General features: G+C 45.4%; 1 protein-coding gene across 6 annotated transcripts; it reads left to right on the top strand.

Moving 5' to 3' along the window:
• Positions 1–1,173: 1,173 nt before the first annotated feature.
• On the top strand, positions 1,174–19,733 carry DDX6 (DEAD-box helicase 6). Of its 6 annotated transcripts, none has more exons than XM_087778266.1 (14): positions 1,174–1,261; positions 3,526–3,989; positions 5,517–5,580; positions 6,060–6,164; positions 7,436–7,565; positions 8,050–8,196; positions 8,434–8,532; positions 9,289–9,407; positions 9,877–10,005; positions 10,337–10,453; positions 12,039–12,102; positions 13,019–13,120; positions 13,896–14,083; positions 15,460–19,733. In XM_087778266.1, the coding sequence occupies exons 2-13, from the start codon at positions 3,790–3,792 to the stop codon at positions 14,069–14,071; spliced, it is 1,452 nt and encodes a 483-aa protein (XP_087634392.1). In that variant the 5' UTR covers positions 1,174–1,261; positions 3,526–3,789; the 3' UTR covers positions 14,072–14,083; positions 15,460–19,733. The 6 variants fall into 6 exon arrangements, with proteins under 6 accessions (XP_087634392.1, XP_087634389.1, XP_087634394.1 ...); XM_087778263.1 differs by having other exon boundaries at positions 1,192–1,321; XM_087778268.1 differs by having other exon boundaries at positions 1,192–1,321; positions 15,746–19,733.
• Positions 19,734–20,251: the final 518 nt, after the last annotated feature.

Below are 20,251 nucleotides of genomic sequence, written 5' to 3' on the forward strand. Positions count from 1 at the left end.
AGGGGCTCCGCACCAGGGGCGACCTCTCCGCCCCCAGGGCCGGCAGTTCAGCACATGGCAGCAGCCCCCCAGCAGAGCTGCAGGTAGTCTGGGAGTGAACGAAAGAAAGAAATGAAGGACGAGGCTGTGCTGATCTGGCTGATGTTGAGGGCAGGGGTAAACAACAATCCAAAGGCGGCTGTAGATGTGAGGAACTAGGAAAAAACAGCAATGCGAGAGGAAACAAATGGGTTTCCCTGTCTTTTTGTGCCTGTTTTGGAAAAACATTTGAAGAAAAATTTGCCTGCAAAAGAGTTTTGGAATTACCAGCGGTTTTAGGCTAGTGTTTTAAGCTTGTTCACCGAAAGGGTTGTCAGGCGCTGGAACAGGCTGCCGAGGGAAGTGGCTGAGACCCCATCCCGTGTAGAGGTGGTGCTTAGGGACGCGGTTTAGTGGTGGACTTGGCAGCGCTGGGTTAACGGTTGGACTCGATGACCTGAAAGCTCTTTTCCAACCTAAACGGTTCCATGATTCTGTGATTCCGTTCCTGTTGTGCCTCAGCTTTGTCAAAATCCTTGTATAAGTAAGAGCTATCTGAAAAGGAACGGTTTCCAAGCTGTCATGCTCGGTGGTTATGACTCCTGCCTGCTGCGGGAGTCAGTCTTTCACCCTTATGTTGGCGTTAGCTGTGTTGCTGCGACTACGCAAGGCAGTCGCGTTACCTTTCCCGGCTGCTTCTCGGGAAGCAGGAACGTGTTCGATAGCTTCGCTATGTGGTCCGAGCCGCGTGCCGCTTCCCAGCCAGAGAAGTCGTCGACGCCCGTGGGTTCCACCTCTGTCACTCTGCGTGGCTTGAGGGACCCGTAAACCAGCAAAAGCGCTTCCGTGGCGGCAGGAGCAGTGCCGCCCCGGCGCTAAGAGAGGATGCGGCTGCCTCGGCTCACAAATATTTCTTCTTTTCGGGCCAAGCGGAACGGCAGCAGCCCCGCCCCCTGCAAGCACGCCCGCCCTGTGCAGGGAGGCCAGAAGCGCCCGCAGCGGGCGCGGAGCGGCTCCTCCCGCCTCGGGGTTTCCCGCCCCGCCCCGCCGGCGGAGCGGCCGCGGCCCCAACCGGCACCGCGCGCAAGGCGCGCGCGGTCACGTGGCCGGGGCCGCCCGCGCGGGGCCGTGCGTGATTGCGTCGCGCGTGCGGGGCGGGGCTGGCCTGCCCTGCCGGGAGGGGGAGGGCGCACGGGAGGAAGGAGGAAGCCGCCATCTTGGAGCGTCGAGTCGCCATAACAAGGCACCAAGGGGGAGCGAGAGGATTTTATACCGGGGCGAGGGGGGAGCGCGGCTAGTGGCGGTGAGGACGGGCCAGGGCGCCGGGGCGGGCGCGGCCCCGCGGGAGCGGGGCGGGGGGGGCCGCTGCCGCCCGGTCGAGCCTCGCGGCCTGCGGCGCGCCGCGGGAGCGGCGGGGCCTGAGCGGGGCCTGGCGGCGCCGAGGGGCCGCGAGCGGGGCGGGGGCGGCCGGGCCGGGCCGGGCCGGGGGCGGCCGGGCCGCGGGGCGGGGCCGCGGCGGCGCTCGCCGCCGGCCGGGGCGGCGGGCGGGGGCCGCTCCATTGTTCGCAGGCGGGAGGTGCCGGTGTGGCGCAGCTGCGTTTCGCGGGCGGCGCCGGCCCCGCCGCGGGACCCAGGGGCCGCGCCGCTCTCCGCCGCGGCGGGGGTGACGCCGCAGTGCGGCCCGGGCTTGCCGGAAACAATGGGCACCGCGGGGGCTCCTGCGGCCGGGCGAGCTGCGGGGCCGCTTTGTGCCGGGGCCGGCTCGGCCCCGCTGAGGCGCGGGGGGGGGTTGGCTGCCGGCAGAGGAAGGGAAAAGTCTAGCGGTGGCTGCCCGGACCGCCCGCCCGCTTGCGTGGTTTGCGCCTGGAGAGAAGAGGGGTGTCGCGGGGGGGGGGGCTTTTTTCCGTCGGACCGCCGGTTTGCGAAATGGTGGCGCGTCTCGTCTCGGAAGGGGGAGGTTTGTTGGGTTCGATGAGGTTGTGTGTTCTCCTTTAATCTCTGGCCTTTTAAAGCGTAGTTCGGAGCGAGGGAGGTTAAGGGACTGGTAGGTTCCGTCTCCTGCAACATTGGGGAACTCCTCGGCGTTAGTATCCGGGTCTTTTAGGCAGCCCTCGTTACTTTTGTGACTCCTCCGGTTTTTACAAAGTTAATGGGCAGGAGAAATCTCTCTTCGAAGATGCCTTGAAATAGCGCTTCCACTCAGGAAGATAACTAGCAGGAAAAATCCTAGTTCTGCAAACTTTAAAGTTTTGCTATGAAGCTAGAATTGACACGCTTGGGAACAGCTGGGAAGTCTAGGAAGAGTCTGAATTCCTCTTCTGTCCTCTTCAAATGCTCTTGAACATGCCTATTATTCACTGGGGAAACGCGTGCTTTTTGTGGACGCTGAAGGTAGGCAGCAGTAGTCTGCTGGTTTTTCCTTCGCGTTTTCCCAAGATGCAGATGCGTGGTGATGAGAAATTGTACAGGCAAGCCTACTTTCTGTTGCTTCCGGAAGGTTTCGGGCTAGGAATGTCTGGGGTCTGTAATATCGTCGTAACGAGTTTTTCAGCTCTGATCTGTTGCTTACTTTATGTAAGGTGCAGACTTTGTATTCTCTCTTGACGGTTTTGCCAACCTTTCTGTTAAACACGGTGTCAATATTAAGTCATGTGTACCAAATGTTATCTTTTGAACGCAATATGAGTTGTTACTGACAGCTGGAAGGTAACGTCACGTGGAACACATAAGCAGGAAGCTAGGTATCTAGTGCAAATGTATATTACTCACTGCTTCAGTTTAGGCTCAGTCACTTAGACTTAACAAAACAGGAAGCTGCTGTCAATTCAGCTTGATGATATCGTTAGTTTCGCTATTGCGAATGGTGTTAAATCAATACCCAATTTAAAAGTTTGAGTAAGCTGGTTGAAGTAACTTCTGGGTTGGAGGAGGGTAAGCTGTTTGTTTGGGTTTTGTCGTGGTTGTTTTTTTTTTTTAATTAAAAAAAAGAGAACGTAATTTCTGTTTCCCTTTTGAAATGAAAAGGGCGATCAGAATAACTTAAGGGGTTTGTCAGTTCTGACTGGAATGTCCACTCGATATTGTGGTCTTGCTTCCTCTCATAAACTTGTGTGTAACGTTGTTGCTTAGCATTTTAGGGCTGCTTTGCCGTGTCCCAGAAGTGGGGGAATTTCAAGAACTGGCAAAGCAATTGATATAATTCACGTTTACTTTCGGGGGGGGGACAGGTAGTATTTTTCAAGCGGTTACTCACTGGAAGGCTGCTGAAAGTACAGATGTTTAGAAAATTATCTTTGGTGACTGAAGGTGGTGGGCGCAGCTTTATAGAAAGGGGAAAAAGGTTTGATGTGTACCTCGATGATTATGACCAAGAAAACAGAAAAGCGAGTACCGTTGTTGCGTGCTGCCTGGGAAGAAGCGATTCTTAAAATACAAAGGTAAACTGATGCGGTGATTTACGTAGACGAAAATCCACATGCTAATTGTTATCGTCTGCTTCTCTTTCAGATTGAAGCAAGTGAATTCTGATACGACTCAACTTTGTTAGAGGGCTTTTTTTAAAAAAAAGTTGATCCACAGTGCATCAGAGCAAGTTACTACTTTACTTTTGAGTGACTTACAGGTGCTTGCCTGCATTGCAATAAAGGACTCATATATTGAGCAAGACTTATTTATCTCTTCGTTTTGGAGAGTCTAATAAACTGTTATTACAGTTTCTGTACTGACTTTCAAAGTTTTGAAGTCTAAAAAGACATCTTTAAAAATACAAACATGAGCACGGCCAGAACAGAGAACCCTGTTATAATGGGTCTATCCAGTCAGAATGGGCAGTTGAGAGGCCCTGTAAAACCCAGCGCGGGCCCAGGGGGTGGAGGCACACAAACTCAGCAACAGATGAACCAGCTGAAAAATGCCAACACAATCAATAACGGCACTCAACAGCAAGCACAGAGTATGACCACCGCTATCAAGTAAGTGTTTGTATCAGCTGCCACAAAAGGAACGTTTGAAAGTCATGTATGGGAAAGCGTTCTTGGGTTCCCATTTTAAAAAGTTTTTTTGCTGCTGTTTTATGACGTTGGCCGTTAGAAGCATCCTGTGATGTGCGTTATGAAAAGAAAGCTGTTTTTCTGTGCGTGAGCTCCTCTCTGACAGTGATCTTTGCAGCGTGTTCATTGTGAAAATCGAATTCGACGCTTTGGTTTTCAGAACGCGTAGCTGCTTGTCAGAGGTGGCCCGCTGGGCAGCAGCAGCAGCATCCTGTTTTCTTTGCTCATTGCGAGTGGTATGAGAGGGAAGTTGGGGAGTGGGAAGGAACTGAACTGAAATTTAAGACAGAGGAAGAAATGCCACCTAGTCTCAGTCCAGTTGTGTATGCCTTTTCAGTTGTTAGTTGCAGTTCTTTCTCATGGTGAGAAATTCTTTATGAAGTCGGTTATCTTTTGTCATTGGTCTTAAATAGTAGCGCTTGCTCTCCTCAGTGTAACGCTCTGGCTTTAATTCGTCAAAGCCTGAGCTGAGATAATACGGTACTACTGTGATACCCTCCTACCATCAAACTGGTTTTGGAAGTGTGCTAATAAAACGCGAGCGTGCTGGTTGGAAATTCTGAAAGACGTAAAAGACTTGGATGGTACGGTAGCATGTTCCTTTTGTTTTTTCCTGTGGCTCCTCCTCCCCCTGAACAACATTCGCTTTTGCTTTGTTACTCAGTTATTTGTGAAGGAAATGCCAGCTGTCACCAGAGAGCGCATAAGGGAATACCCAGGTTCTTAAAATTTGCCTAACTCATTTTTTGTTTGTGTTTGTTTGTTTGTTTGGTTTTTGTTGGTTTTCTTGTTTTGTGCGTGTTTGTTTTTTTTAATGGGTTACTCTAGTGAAACTGATGAGTTAAACCCATCAAGATTCACTCATAATTTCCTGGGATTGGGGAAGAGAAGGACTTACTCTCCTCCGTACAGTGGCTTTCAAGAGAGGATGGGTGTCTGAATCTCATTGAGAGCAAAAGATTGACTGGTCAACAAGTGGAGTGTGTGCTTACTTTTCTCTGTAGAAGTGTTTTTGATCTTCTCTCACTGCTCACAGATTAAGAATGGATGTTCCCTGGGCAAGAGAATTTTTTTAAGTGATGACATATTCTCGTGTGGATTTATTATAGCCAGTTTCTGTCATATGACTAAGTCCGTGCTCAGTTTTAAATCTGTGTTCTACTGGATTGATTCAGTGCCCTAAAAACGGGGCTTGAATCACGACTGGATAAAGATTTCACAAATTCTCTGTGCGCTTGGCAGACTGCTGATTTTCTCTGTTTACAATTTCCTGCCTGTTGCATCCTGCTTAGCTCAGAGAAGACTTGAGCTCATATGTGTAGGCGCTTTTAGCTTTCAGGAGGTGAAAATATTACGTGTTCATCACTGTATCTAAGAAAACAAAAATGCAAAATAAAATTATTAAACCAGATTTTTTTAAAATTTATTTTTGCTTTATTTTTGCTATAGACCTGGTGATGACTGGAAGAAGACTTTAAAACTCCCTCCAAAGGATTTGAGAATCAAAACTTCGGTAAGGATGGTTGACTTGTAGGAATAAATATTAAATAAAAGATGTGGGAGAAGCTGCAGTGGCAAAACATTTGTCCTAAGCAAAGATTCAAAAGCAGTTCAGCTGTTGCTGTTTTAAAGGAAGAATTAATTTGTTCTACAATTGCTTGGGAGAGACGCTGCTCTTGGAAAGCTCAAAAACAGAGTTTACTGTGGATTTCTTACTTTATTAGTGTCACAGCATGGGACTGATTGTCAGTGTCTCTTGCAAGGCAGATTGAAAGATGTCAGCGTGTATTCACGGTACTGTATTTGGTTATGAGAAAGCTGACGTTTCCTTCTCCGCTGTATGGTATCACACAGATTGGTGGGAACTCCTATACAGTAATGGAATGTGCTTTGTGGTCTTCCTGCATAGGCAGTCTCTCCTTGAGTCAGACCAATCTACGGCTGCGGGTTGTATGACCTGATCTTATGGATGTGCTTTTTTTGATTACTCAGGACGTGACCTCCACAAAAGGAAACGAGTTTGAAGATTACTGTTTGAAACGGGAGTTGCTGATGGGAATTTTTGAAATGGGCTGGGAAAAACCATCTCCTATACAGGTTGTTTACAAACATACTACCTACAAGCAGCGTTTAATTTTTATTGAAAATTTATTGAAATTCTTATTTGTGCTTAAACGTCGGATACTTGTGCCATGGTTTGGGAAAGCTGGGGTTGTGAACGGTAGAACTTGGTGGCCCTTTGGGGAAGGAGAACATTTCTAACGCCTGACTAAATCACTAAGTCGTGCAGTGGGTGACTTAGAGACAGGACTGACCTATGCTTTAGAGAAGTTAACCTGGATTTTCCTTTTCACTCTGGAGGTATTAGTGTGTTAATCCTCTGTTCAGTCACATCCTTCACATAAGTAGTCCCAGTGAGAACAGGGCTGTTCTGTACGTTTTCCGGAAAACTGAGTTACCGTAGGCTGCGTACCTTTAGTTGTTCCAAAGATAACTATGGCTTGGCTTTTTTTATCGTAAGTGTCTGGAAGGAGCATAATGGAGATTATGGGAGAGAGATTAAAACGTTAGCAAGTTTACTTTTCTGACCCTCCATCTTGCTTTTACTTTTAAGGCTTGTTCTATTAAGAACTGTTGATGTGTAAACTTCAGGGGGGCGGGGAGGTTGAACGCTCTTTTAATTGCTCTTTGGAGGATTATCATTTACACAGCTCTGCCACTTTATCTCCTTAAGGCATGAGAAAGCTCTGGCTTTTAGGTAATCTGTCTGCTTTAAACCGAATCTAACCATGCTGCCTTTCCAAAAGGCTGAGGGTTCTTTATGTGTTGCTGTAAAAGACAGTAAAGAGAAAAATACCTGGGGCCTGTGCTTAAATGGCTGAAGTTTCAAAAGGAAAGCCTGCTGGTTTTATGAGAACTATATCACAGGAGCATGCAGGTTTGAGTTACGTGGGCTGAGGTGGTTCTGATGTTAAGATATAGGTGGGTATCTTTTTCCATAGGAGGAGTTTGCTAGCGACTGTCATTGTCTCTGCTTTTTGCCCTGATTTTTTGCTTTTTTCCTAATGTGTCAGTTACGAGTTTACTGTCGCTGTGGTACCTGATCCCTGGTTCTCTTCTGAGCAGACAAGATGAGGACTTTTAGGTGGGATATGGGGAGCGGAGCTATCACTTTGTTGCGGAACTCTTTACTGATAGGTTTAACTCCTTCCTGCTGTGAGTCTGCGGTGCTTGCGGTTGCAGGATATTTTGTTCATGAAACAATTGGATTTCACGTGATACTGTTAGCGAGGGGAGTTAAATTTGGCCAGCTTGTTTAGCGAGTGTGGCTTATGGTTGCTCATGCATTGTCTGTCATTGCATTTCAGGAGGAGAGCATCCCCATTGCTTTATCTGGTAGGGATATCTTGGCTAGAGCGAAAAATGGAACAGGCAAGAGTGGAGCCTACCTCATTCCTTTACTTGAACGGCTAGACTTAAAGAAGGACAATATACAAGGTCAGTTGAGATGGATCTCGCTTAGCTGCAGCCAGGTAATGGTAACAGTTGCTGTCTAGCAGACTCGAATCTAAAACCGGTCAATGAAATTGAGCAGCGTAGGTTATCTGCTTGTGCTTTCAACGAAACTTACTGGGGAGTGGTGGAGGGGAGGGGGAATTTTATAAGTCCCACAGTTGCTTTCAAAACCTTGAAATGGAAGACGTCTTCTGGACTTTACTGTCTTGCCCTGGAAAGTGGATTTGGAGTAATAGGTGAGTGTGCTGGCCAGGGGACTCGTGCGGAGGGAATATCAAGGGATGAAGAACCCTGGCACAGAATTTGCCTTGTCGTAAGCAGTTTCTAGGTCTTGTTCAGGATATGCAGAGTGGAACTGCAAAACCATAGAAGTACAGCTTTCATAAAGTCTCTGTCTCCTGTAAGGATTAGTGGTTAAGGTACGGTGTGTTACTAGTAACTCACACTGCCGCTTTTAACTTTTCAGCAATGGTGATCGTTCCCACCCGTGAACTAGCCCTGCAGGTCAGTCAAATCTGTATCCAAGTCAGCAAACACATGGGAGGTGCCAAAGTGATGGCAACAACAGGAGGAACCAATTTGCGAGATGACATAATGAGGCTTGATGATACAGGTCGGAGTGCTTTTGCTATGCTACAGTTGCTGTTTGTTTGTGGCTTTTACAGTGTGGCAGTGGAATTTCTGCTTGTTGTTATTGTTTGCCTGTTACGGAACAGACTACAATATGTCTTGTTCGCTGTTTGTATGCTGTTGTTATTCTCTCAAACTGTTTGTGTGAAACACGGCCACGAATGCCGGAAACATTGTTTTAGTCACCTTAACCATTTTTTTTGCTCTTCTAACCTTACAGTGCATGTGGTGATAGCTACCCCTGGGAGAATTCTCGATCTCATCAAGAAAGGAGTAGCAAAAGTTGAGCATGTCCAGATGATAGTATTGGATGAGGCAAGTTGCTCATGTTAAACATTTTGGGATTGTAACACCAAGCTAAAGCAATGATGTGGCTCAGCGAGTATCCTCGTTATGCAAGCAGCAAATCAAAAACTTTGCTTAGAGACACTATGAGGTTACAGCTTATCCATTTCTCAGTATTTTTGAGAGGGTGTTTTGGCAGAAGAATTTTTCTGCACGTGAATCTTTTAAGAAAACAACCTAGGAAGATTTGCCTTTCCTGTCATCTTTGTTATTCCTGAAGAATAGATTAACAGTCTTTTCTGAAATGGAGTGCATTTCATTTAGTTTCAGTTTATAATGAGCGAGCTGTGCTTACCACATAATTGTATATAAAACTGATTTATGAACATCCAATAGCGTATAGGCTTCTGAGTGAGAGGTTGAGAAAATAATTGTGTGAAAGCTCTTGGATGACTCTGATAGCAACCCTGATAACTGTTTCCAATTTAGATTCATTTACTTTTCCTGAATTTGATCCTGTTTAAATCAAAGTGCTGAAAAACAGGAGCAGGTAAACTTCCATTTACTGATGAATCCTGTCTCCAGCAGCTAAATCGCACATCTTTTGGAGCGTGCTGTGTGCTCCAAAGGGGACGGTCCCATCGTAAGGGCAGGGAGAATGCTCCTAGTGTTCTGTTTTGGTGTCGTGACTCCCGCCCCGCCCCCCCCCCCCCATGTGGTACTACCAGAAGACTGGAATCTTGCCCCATTAATTTAACTTACTCTTTATTACTTCTGTTGTTGCAGGCAGATAAGTTGCTGTCTCAAGATTTTGTTCAAATAATGGAAGACATTATTCTCACGCTACCTAAAAACAGACAGATTTTGCTCTACTCAGCCACTTTCCCTTTGAGTGTACAGAAGTTCATGGTGAGCGCAGACGTATTCATATACGTATGATGGTGGTGACATTGCATGTGAAGCGTGTGAATGAGTGGTGCATAGCTGTTAGTGCTCGTTTTTTAAATGCATCCAAACTTCACCAATTTAATCTAAATCAGCCTAAATCTAGGACAGAAGTTTGAAAATAATTTTTGACCCGCAATTAATGTGCGCAGTTCTTGCCTAGGAGGTGCTGTTTTCCACTTTGTACATCAGTTGTGTGCCGTCTGCACTGATTTGCTTCCAGAGGGTGTTCCTGTTTGGCCTGCTCGGTTGCCTGGGATTTATAAGTAATCCTTTGTGAAATTTTACCCACCGTGTCTGTTTTGTGTATAGCATGAAGAGTGAGCAGCTAGGTAGTATATCCTTGCCACGAAGGAAGGTAAATGTGCCAGAGGGTGGGAAGTACTTGTGTTGTTTTGCATGTAGCTATGCCCACTTTATCTCTGTTTTTCAGAATTCCCATTTGCAGAAACCCTACGAGATTAATCTGATGGAGGAGCTGACCTTGAAGGGAGTTACCCAGTACTACGCCTATGTCACCGAGCGTCAGAAAGTGCACTGCCTCAATACGCTGTTTTCCAGGGTAAGCAGTAGGGCTGGGTCAAGAACATACAGAAGCTTTTTTCCTTTCGGAACCAAGAATAAGACCGAGGGTGGCAAAGACTGCTTAAGGACACTTTTTCCTTGTCAAAATGTGCTGTTCAGCTGAAGCTAAAAATGCGTACTTCTTGACCCGCACCTTTGCGTTATAGAACTTTGTTAGTTTTTTTTACCTCTTGTACAAAAAAATATACTGTGTAAATTACCAGCAGCATACTTGCTTCGCTTTCTTTCTGGAAGGGATTTAAACTTATGCCTTGGATCATTTGTTAGTAAAATGCTGCGTTTACTGAGCACACTACTTATATGTTCAGCTCCAGATTAACCAGTCGATCATTTTCTGCAACTCCTCTCAACGGGTTGAATTGCTAGCCAAAAAGATCTCCCAGCTGGGCTATTCCTGCTTCTATATCCATGCTAAAATGAGGCAGGTGAGTATGAAGTCTACAGCCGTTTATTCCACGCCACCCCAAGCTTTACTGCATAGCTGAATTAAGTCTCGTGCTTGCTTTAAATTTGCATGTTCTTTGAAAACTGAAATGTGTTGCTTTGCTGTCGATTTGTTTTTAGACTCCCCTGCCCCCAAACGTCTTTCCAGACTATGCAGTGTAGCTAGTCAGTTGGTATTTAAGAGTACTTCAGGTCAGGTTAATGAGTCCAGTGTAAGCACGGGCTGCGGCCCGAAGGCGTGATTCTTAACTGCTGCCGCCTTGCTTTTGCCAGCATGGTGAGCTATGGGAGACCGCTCAGTGTAACTGACACAGGTGAAAACGAGCCTGATTTAAAACAAAGGACAAAAAACCCAATAGTGAGCTGACTGAGTGCCCTGCGTGGCTTTGCAAACAGTAAATCTTGCGCTGTAACTGCAGGGGAATCCGAGAAGTCGGGGAGGTGGCTTTGATCAAACCTCTTGGCAAAAGCCGCGACTGGTGCATGGCAACTGAGCACCTGTGGCCTCGATGTAGATGATGAAAAATGCCAACGCAGCTTTGCTGGTGCAGAGGCTTCTGTTAATTGTACGTTAGCTCACGTGTCCTCGAGCTTCATACTCGTAATTTCCAGCAAGTGTACTATAAGATGTCAGAAGCTTGAAGTGACGCATGTAAAACAGTAGAGCTTTGAAGTATTTTTTCCATTTTATATGTAAGCTAGAACAAATTTGAATGAAAGCTTTAGAGGAAACCTAGATTGCTGTTCATGCAACTGACAGGTAATGCCAATGTTTGCTGGACCATATGCAGACCGGTAATTAATTAAGCAGAAATAGAAGCGGTGTCAGTATTGAGAACAGAGAGAGATGCGAATGGGTGCCTTGAAGTCTCATTTTTGTATGCTTTTGATCAGGCAGTAGATGATCTTTGTGGCAAAATGCAGGGGGGTGTGTGTGTGTGGAAACCTTCAACTTGTTCATTCCAGCTGTTAATTTCACTCCTTAACAGTGATACTACTTAATCTTTGTGTGGCCCAAAGTGACTCATTTGTGAGAGGAGAGTTTTCACAGACAATTGACTCCTCCCACCCCTAATTCTGAATCGGTAGTGAAAAATACTCCCTACTGGAAAATGACATTACCGACGACTTCTGTTTTTAAGCGAATGAATAAAACACGCATTGAATTTGGCAGGGGGCTGGGGGAAGAGAATGTTCAAAATAGCAGTTTAACTTCCTTGATGCACATTTCACGTAATTGTAGCTTAAGATACTCCTGTTCCGAGATGGCTTTGATGCAACTATAGGAGGCTTTAAAACCGCAGTCAGTTAAGTGTCTTTGTCTACAAGTGGTACCAAGGGCCCCTTTGCTAAGTTCTTCAGCACATATGGGTAAGAAGTGCTAAAAAGTACGTACTAGCAGCTTTGTTTGACTCAGCTGTTCTCTAATGATGAGGGGGAGGAATTCACATGGTTGAAGTTCTGTGTTTGTAACTTGAATATACCTGAGAGTCACGGCTGTTTGTGTGCTTCTTTTGTTTGTTTGGTTTTTGCTTTGTGTTGATATATCTATATATGTGTTTCCAGGAGCACCGCAATCGTGTGTTCCACGATTTCCGAAATGGCTTATGCCGCAATCTTGTTTGCACTGGTAAGAGTTCCTAAACATTTCCCTATTTCTAAAGGTTGTGGTAGAAAGTGGATTAGCCGTTGGCCCAGGCAGAACAGATCACTCGATTTGTAATAAAACAGTATGTTTTGGTAAGATGTCTTTGTCAAGCCTGCGTGTAGTAGGGTGCGGCACTCCTTTAGGCATGTGGATTTTTGTCTTTTGTGACAAACTGAGGGCGCAACTTGCTAACAAATCATTTTACTGTGGTAGTATTCCTGCACTGGTTGTGTTTTCTGTATGTTTTCATACGTGAGTGCTCTCCCGAGTTGTTGGGCCGTAAGCTTTACAAAATACCGGTAGAACTGGGGCCAGCATCCCCCAAGTAAGTTTTGCCGATTCTTTGGATGTTTATAGCTCATCTAAATATTTTTATAGTTTTGATTGACCTGTGTATGATCAGAGCTCTCCATTGTACGGCCTGTTTGGGCAGTACCGTGGCAGTGTCTGCTGATCACTACACGTGCCTGGGTCGTCTTAACAAAAATTGCTAGAAGCAGAAGAAAAACAGTTGAGCTAGTGGGATGTAGTTTGGATCTCAAGTCTGTTGTGACATTGGCAATGCACAATCATGTGTGAGGAGATGCTCGTATAAGACGACCTGCTCAGAAATAGTCTAAGGTGGAAAAAAACTAGCTTTGTGCTAATTGCTTTTTCGGCATAGATGTGCAGATCTGGTGTTTGGTCGTTCTTCTTGTATTATTCATGTTTATAATGGATAAAGAGCAAGAAGAAGCCGTAACAGAATTGTATGTAAACGGTCTTTGATACAAGGGAAGCTTCTATCTGGAAATTAGCCCAAGCCAATGTTAATCGTTGTTAATCATTCCATGCGAAATACTGTCAGCATTTGATCTCATTGAAATTAACTTTCTTTGTGACTTGGATTGTCTTTCAGATCTGTTTACCCGAGGTATTGATATCCAAGCTGTGAATGTGGTGATAAATTTTGATTTCCCAAAGCTGGCAGAGACTTATCTCCATCGTATTGGCAGATCAGGTGAGAGGAAAAACATCTTTTAGGTACAACTTTGCTGATGACTGTGATGTTTCTTTGGCTTCTGTTTATTACTGTATCTGAGAACTATTTTAGTTAGCTTTGATTTTTCTGACAAATTTATTTTTGGATATCATCTCAGATGGTTATCCTCGCAAATATCTGATTAAAGGGCTGTTCTCTCAAGAGAATTGGCCTGAACAGCCAAATGAGGAAAAAAAAAAAAAAGCAGATTTTGCTTTAATCTCAGGAGACATACTGATGCTCCTCTTTACAGTTTGGGAAAATTCTATACTGAAAACTTGGCTTCTGTGGTGTCTTAAGCGTAGTTTCCTCCTGCATGTGCTCCAAGATATGTTTCTGATGTCTGGACATTGGCAAAGTATACCCTTAAAAAAGGCAGTGAACAAAGGAACTTGGTGTACTTGAACTTTGTAGTTCAGGCTTTTTCGAGAACTCCTATTGAAGAAGGGCTGGACATGCATAATGGAGTAGTGGAAGACTTTTCGCTGTAATTAAATGAGGAGGTTTGGTCAGAGCATTTTGAACCTCCTGGGTTTTTTTATTCCTATAACAGTATGAAGCTCTGTACCAAAAACTGATGTGAAAGTTGTAGAGACCTGTGGTGAGGTCTGGATTTGCTTTTGTCATCAGAGCGCGATGTTGTTAACTCCGCAGTCTGCAGACTTTTTCAATCAGCCTTCTATTACTCAGTCTTTTTTTTTCTTTTTTTTCTTTCTTTTTTTTTTTTTTTTTTTTTTTTTTTTTTTTGGTCAAGGTCGCTTTGGTCATCTTGGCCTGGCCATCAACTTGATCACCTATGATGATCGATTCAACCTGAAAAGTATTGAGGAGCAGTTGGGAACTGAAATTAAACCCATACCAAGCAACATTGACAAGAGCCTGTATGTGGCAGAATACCACAGTGAACCTGTAGAAGATGAGAAACAGTAAACGTGTGCGTATGTAAGTGCCTTCCTGAATAGAGATGTGTTGGATGAAAGAAGAGCTGATGTGTGAATGTTACCACAGGGGAAGAGGGAAACTGATGTGCTGAAGAGGCACTGAATGTGTAAACAAGGGTTTGAAATAGACTGTCAGTGCAAGGAATTCTGTGGGTGTGCTGCAGCTGGGAGGGGAGGATGAGTAATTTTTAGTTGTTTTAATTGAAATGCTGACCATATGCTAAGGAGACCACAAATGGGGGAAAAGGGGGAGTGGGGAATGGTGTTTGGCGAGGCCAGGGTGGCTCTTGGTAGCCTAAGGGATTCTTTCTGTATTGCTCAGCTAAAATGAGAAATTGGTGAAGGGCAGAGAGGAAGGTGGTCCTCAGAAAGGTGAGGAGAGAAAACGGATAGCTTTGAGAACAGAGCACCAACAGAAGAGCCTAAGCATCTCACCAGTTAGAAGGAAGAGGTTCAAGCTAAGGGTGCTGCATCTTTCGCATCCTTTGGTTCGTAGAACTCTTGCAAGTAAACACAGTAGGTAGCAAAGCTGTGATTTGTCTTTGCTGCCACTGGAGGTCGTCTACGTAGCTTTAAAAGAAAATGAGGTTTCGCTGTCGGAGGCTCCCTAAGCGTGCCCTTTCTGATGGTCGCCTAGGGAAAAACTGCCGAGTTGAGTCCTTTTATAAGAAAAGAGCTCGCCCTGGATTGTAGTTAAACAAAATAGCTACGGGATGATGTTTGATCTGGTTTTAGTAAAGGTGCTATATCATGCGAGATCAGTCACCATGCAGTTTCGGTTGGAAATCATTCTTTTGTATGCTCTTCTCAGAAACTATGAATTAGAAAGAGAATCCCAATGAAGCTGCTGAAATTATTGTCGGGTGACCAGGAAAGAAAAAAAAAAAAGCAGCCATAGAAGCAGACTGCTAGATAGTGTTAAAATGAACCTCTGTCCCTTCTTTGAACTCATTCAAGGATAGCCCTGGCCAGTCATGCCAAGCTGACTTGCAGCCTCTGCTTTGCTGGCTGAGCATTCTCCATGTTTTATAAATAAATAAAAAAAACCCAGGCAATGAACTCGGAAAGGGCTCTTGGGTGGCTTCCTTAAGGGGAATGCTGTGACCTTGCCTGAGAACTGTTCGCCGCTTCCTAAAGGACAAGAAACCAGTAGGTAGTCATGCTCCATAGGTATAGCAGGGCGTTAGCAGCACCTCTTTCTGCAAAGCTGTGGTTGAGGTTGAGCTGTTCCAAATGCCCTTTGCTTTTCCAGAGCTGCTAGATAGTCAGTGTGATTCATTACTTGCATTTTGGTTTTGCATAGAACTGATTTAACTGTGGGTGTTGTGGTTGTTTTTTTTTGTGTGTTTTTTTTGTTTTGGTTTGGTTTTTTTTTAGGCTTTGATTACACATGCCAGAAGGTGAAGCCCTTTGATCCAGATCTGTGACACATCGTTTCTTTGGGGATACCCTTCTCTTTGTGGGTTTTTCTTCGTCTTTTCATTTCGGAACTATGAAGACTAAAGAGCTCGGCCTTTTTTTCTTTTTAAATTTGGCAGCAAGGAAGAAAGAAGATAAAAGGAGGAATGTCGTTTTGTTTTTCCACTTGTTTGCACTGTGTGCTGATTGAACATTAGTTGCACTAACTGCTGGTTTTAAATTTTTTTTTTTCTTTGGGTGGGAGGGGCAGCAAGGGAAGAAGAGAAACCCTGAAAAGAGAAGAATCTTGATGAACACGAGCTTGTCTGCTATTTCAAATTCTTCAACCATCGACTGAGTGCATTTCAACTTCTCCCTGGTTACTCATCTGTTTTTAAGCTAAAGAGCTTGTTACTTATTCGTGCAAAGTGCCTTATGCTATGAGACCATTCAGAACATCACCTTTCCGTCACAGCCCAAGGAATCAACAGCCGTTTTTGGTTTCAGGTCAAAGTTCCCCTCTCTTCCCCCTCTTCTCCTCCCCAAGTACTCAAGCCCAGGGCTGGGAGGTGAAACATATTGGTAATACTACTTTTTTTCTTCAACTTTTTTTTTTTAATTGGAGGAGTTGATATGCATCTGCAGTTCACCCATGCTGTAAATACCTGTATTTAAAACGAAACCAACTTAAAATCTGGGCTGATTAGGTGCAGCATCATAGCTCCAGAAGGAAAGAGTAGCCTGTCATCCTTTGCAGGAGCCATAAGAAAAGCCCTATGCTCTAGCAGAACACTAAAGACTGGTTTCCGTAAGAGTCTCCATTAGTAGTTACAGCACTTGATATGTAGACTTGTTTCAGAGCCATGGCCCTCTTTCCTCTGGTGCAGTGTGTCCCATAGAAAATCAGATGTGTATATTGTACAAACTTTGTAAATATGATTTTTTTTTTTTCTGTTTGGGTTCATATATAACTTTTTCTTTTGTGATGAAGGTTGCTGGGGTTAAAGGGATTAGACTGATTATGGGAGCAGCTAAAGATGAGAGGGGCTCAGTTTTCTGCAACACTAAACAATGAGAAGTGCTCTGACCTCTGTGAAGAGCAGGCCTCTGCAAGCGTCCCTTGTCAGGGTGGGTTTGCTCTGGTGCTAGCAACACTGTCCTGTACCGCTCATACGGAAGAGATCACTTGTGGGGCTATGAGGCCTCAAAATCTGTAGCTCGGCCTGCTGGGAGATGCTCTTCGATTTCCCCCTTAGAAACTTCAGGAACTTGACAAGCTCTGAAGGGGGCCATGACCTGTGTTCCACCATGGCGTGAGGGAAATCCAGTGGGTGTCAGTGTTGCTGAGCAGTATATGCATAAGGCGTGGATTTGGGTTTAAGAGAAACCGTAGAAAACCACTTTACGTGCATAAACTGACAGTTCTGGAGCTTTGTGGGATTGATTTACTTCCTGCAGCATTGTGCGTTTTCTGCCCAGAGCGGCCTCTATCCAGACCTGTGAGCAGGTAATGGCAAACCCCTGTTAATGTCAGAAGCTGCAGAAAGCTGCTTGCCATCTCCTCTGTTTTGGCATGAATTGCTGTCTGTCATTTTGCATTGTATATTGCTGAAAAGTGCTTTCTGGTCAAGTAGTGTTGCTTTAAATTGTGCCCCTCCCAACATGCTTGATGTTTGGCCTGATCTACAGGCAAAAGGAGTGAGACAAATCAAAAAACGTACTCTTTTCAAATTCCCTTTTAGCCTGTTCACCAACACTGTCAGGAGGCACCTGGACGATTGCAATCCCTTTTGCTCAGTCATTTATTGTGTATACAGATGCTGCACTCGCACCACGCTCGCTTACCTTTTGAGGCAGGAATTAATTGTCTTAATTTCTCCCCATTTTGACACTTTTTCTAAATTCAAGTAAAATTGTTCGGGACTACGAGGTGGACTTAGCCATCCATTTCCTTGAGGATCATAAATAGAAGCCAGGTGCCTCCTGACAACAACTTTACAGGATGGAAAGGTTTTTGCGTTTGGGATTTTTTTTTTTTTTATTTTGTCAGCAGTGACTCCATAATTGTAGCAAATGCTGCACTAGAGTACAAACTCAAGAGCTTGGTCACAGACACTCTGTGAGCCACACAGCTTACATCTGACTGGCAGGTACTAAATGTAAACAATATTGGGGTGCTTTTTGGGGGTGGGGGGTGGGAGTTTGCGGGTGGTAACTTTGACCAAAAGTAAAAAATCTTGCTCTTGTACTGCAGCCAGCGTATGATTTTCCAGAGAGACAGAAGAGGGATCATTTTAGTGCAACAAAGACATGAAAAATGTAAATAAAAGTTTTGTATCTTGCCAGGGCATGCACATGTAACAAGAACAGGATAGCGATGTTGAGTCAGATGTGTGTGCTCTGCTTGGATTTGTGGTAGGTTAGCCTGGTGCCATGCCTTGATGGTCCCTCTTGAAGCACAGAACTTTTGAAAGTATTACTTGGCCTCTAATTGAGGATTGGCACTTACCTAAACTATCGGGGGCACCATTTTTAGGTGGCTTCTTGTCGAGAAGGAAGCAGCCTATTTTTGGTGCTAGTAGGCTATCTCTAATGGATGCGATCTTGCAAATGGAAAGATGCTCCAAAGGACTAGGATAATCCTAGTTTTTTTTTTTAATTATTGTTTCGTTTTTGTTGTTTTTTTTTTTCCCTACCCAGGAGCATGTATAAATCTTGGCTTCCTGAGATTCTTTGCGAGCTCCTGTTTTTGCTGGTCACGTACCAGCCTTTACATTTATGCAGTAGTCGGAGCCTTCAGTGACGAGCCCTAGGTCAAATACTTCCTCTGACAAAGACAACACGAATGAGAATCTCTTGTATTTTGCGCTTTTCCCCTCGGAAGTCTAAAAGCGTAGCTCCGTGCATCTGATGAAATGGAGCTTCACAGCTGGGTGAAGTGGCTGTGAAGAGGGCGATGCGAATCTTCAGCCAGCTTACTCGAGAGAAACTGCAGGCTGGTCTCTGGGTGTGCGCCGTCAGCGAGCGCGCTGCGGTTGCTGGAGGGCTTTTCCCAAAGGGAGGGGGGTGGGTTGGTCTCAAATACATGTTTCAATTTCCAGAATGAGATGGGAGCATCTTTCCTTTGCCCTCTGTGACTTTTTTTGTGGGTAAGAACAGGAAAGCTCAACATGAATTCATGTTGCGTACATGTTGGTATCAAATCATCTCATTCTGATCTTTTGTTCTTTATTTTTACTTGGGATGGGGGAGGGTGTCTGCTCCAAGGATTTAAAAATGCTTCACATGCCTTTTTTTTTTTTTTTTTTTTTTTTTTTAAATGACTGATAGGACACAAACCTGAGCAGACGGCTGTCCTGCCTCGGTTTCTGTTCTAGAGGTTACAGAGGTGCCATGCCACGGCTCCTGAGCTGCCGTCGCAGTGGTTCTTGTCCTGGTGCTGGACTCTGTAATGCCGCTGGGGCCCAGCAGCTGTTGCTTTCTGAGGACGGAGTGAATTTTGTTCTCGGGAACGCCAGCGGTACGGCTGCTGCGGTAAAGGTTGGGCACCAGTAGTCTGCACAGGGAGTTTTCCGATTGCCGTGAACTTCTGGTCCATCTTTTGTGAATCACAGTTTATCTTCATAATAAACTAGGTCTCTGGACCAAAGAGCACGCATCCGATCTTCAAAATGAGGCTTCGGCAGATTATCCTACAGGTTTTGCTCAGTTCACCAGTGTGTTGCTAAAACGTCCCTACGTGGAAGCATTGTTAAATTCTGATGTAGACAAGTCAGGGAAGGGTAAGGAGGGGTGGGGGGAGGGATGGGGTTTATTAAGATACAGCCTTGCTGTATTTTAACCAGTAATTACGGGGAAGGGGTGTCAGGAGAAGAAAATAGTCACTGTTCCCTTTATTGAAAGAAACTGGAACTTTTATTTCAAGAAAAGAAATTATTTGCAATTCAGGTGGAACGTCGTAATCCACTGGTCCCTAGGCAAGAGGTTGGTATTCTTACTGTTAACCAGCAAACAACATGGACTAGTCCTTGAAAACATTCAGGGGAGGGAGGGGAAAATTGGCTTTCTGTTGAATCGGTAATTGGCAAACTCTCCAGTGGAGCTCAGATTTTGTTGAGACTGTGTTTTTTCTGGCTGTATGCGCGTCGCAGCACTGACTTGTGAAGAGCTTCATGAGTTCCGAGTGCAAAAAAGATGAATGGTAAAATCCTGATTTTGTTGATTAAATTCAATAAAAGCTCCCTGGAACTCCAGTTTGATCTCGTTTTCTCTTTTAACTGCGCTGAACGGAAAGCGTGCTGACATCTTTCTAGAGAACCCTGGCCCACGTCGGATGCTTGCAACGAGCTTTGGAGAGAAGCCTCAAGAAGAGGAGTCGATCTTGATAAACGGAAAGGCGCTCTGCGCTCGAGAGTGACGCGCAGCTGCAGGAGGTGTTCTCTGTCCGTACAGACCCTCCAGCCGAGGCGGCGTGCGCTCTTCCAGTGTCCAAGGCTCCACAGTCACATCTCAGCCGGACTGGTAGGCTTTACCTGACATCTGGTTGCGGTGCCGAATCGGCCCTGATGGTGACAATGAGAGTTCCTGTGAGGGGCCGGAGCAGCGCTGCGCAAGTCTGGTGGGGCTGTGGCTTGGCATCTTCAGTCAAGAGTCACCCCTGCACTGCACTCTGCCTTGCTGGCGGCTTGGGCTCCAGGAAACCTCTCGTCTGTGCTGTGGTTCTGGTCGCGTTTGTTCACAGGCAGGACAGCTGCACGAGTTCCACAGGTAA

The sequence above is a fragment of the Nipponia nippon genome, unplaced genomic scaffold (assembly GCF_047370975.1).
Source record: "Nipponia nippon isolate SJK-2023a ecotype South Korea unplaced genomic scaffold, ASM4737097v1 scaffold_43, whole genome shotgun sequence".
Taxonomy (NCBI): Eukaryota; Metazoa; Chordata; class Aves; order Pelecaniformes; family Threskiornithidae; genus Nipponia; species Nipponia nippon.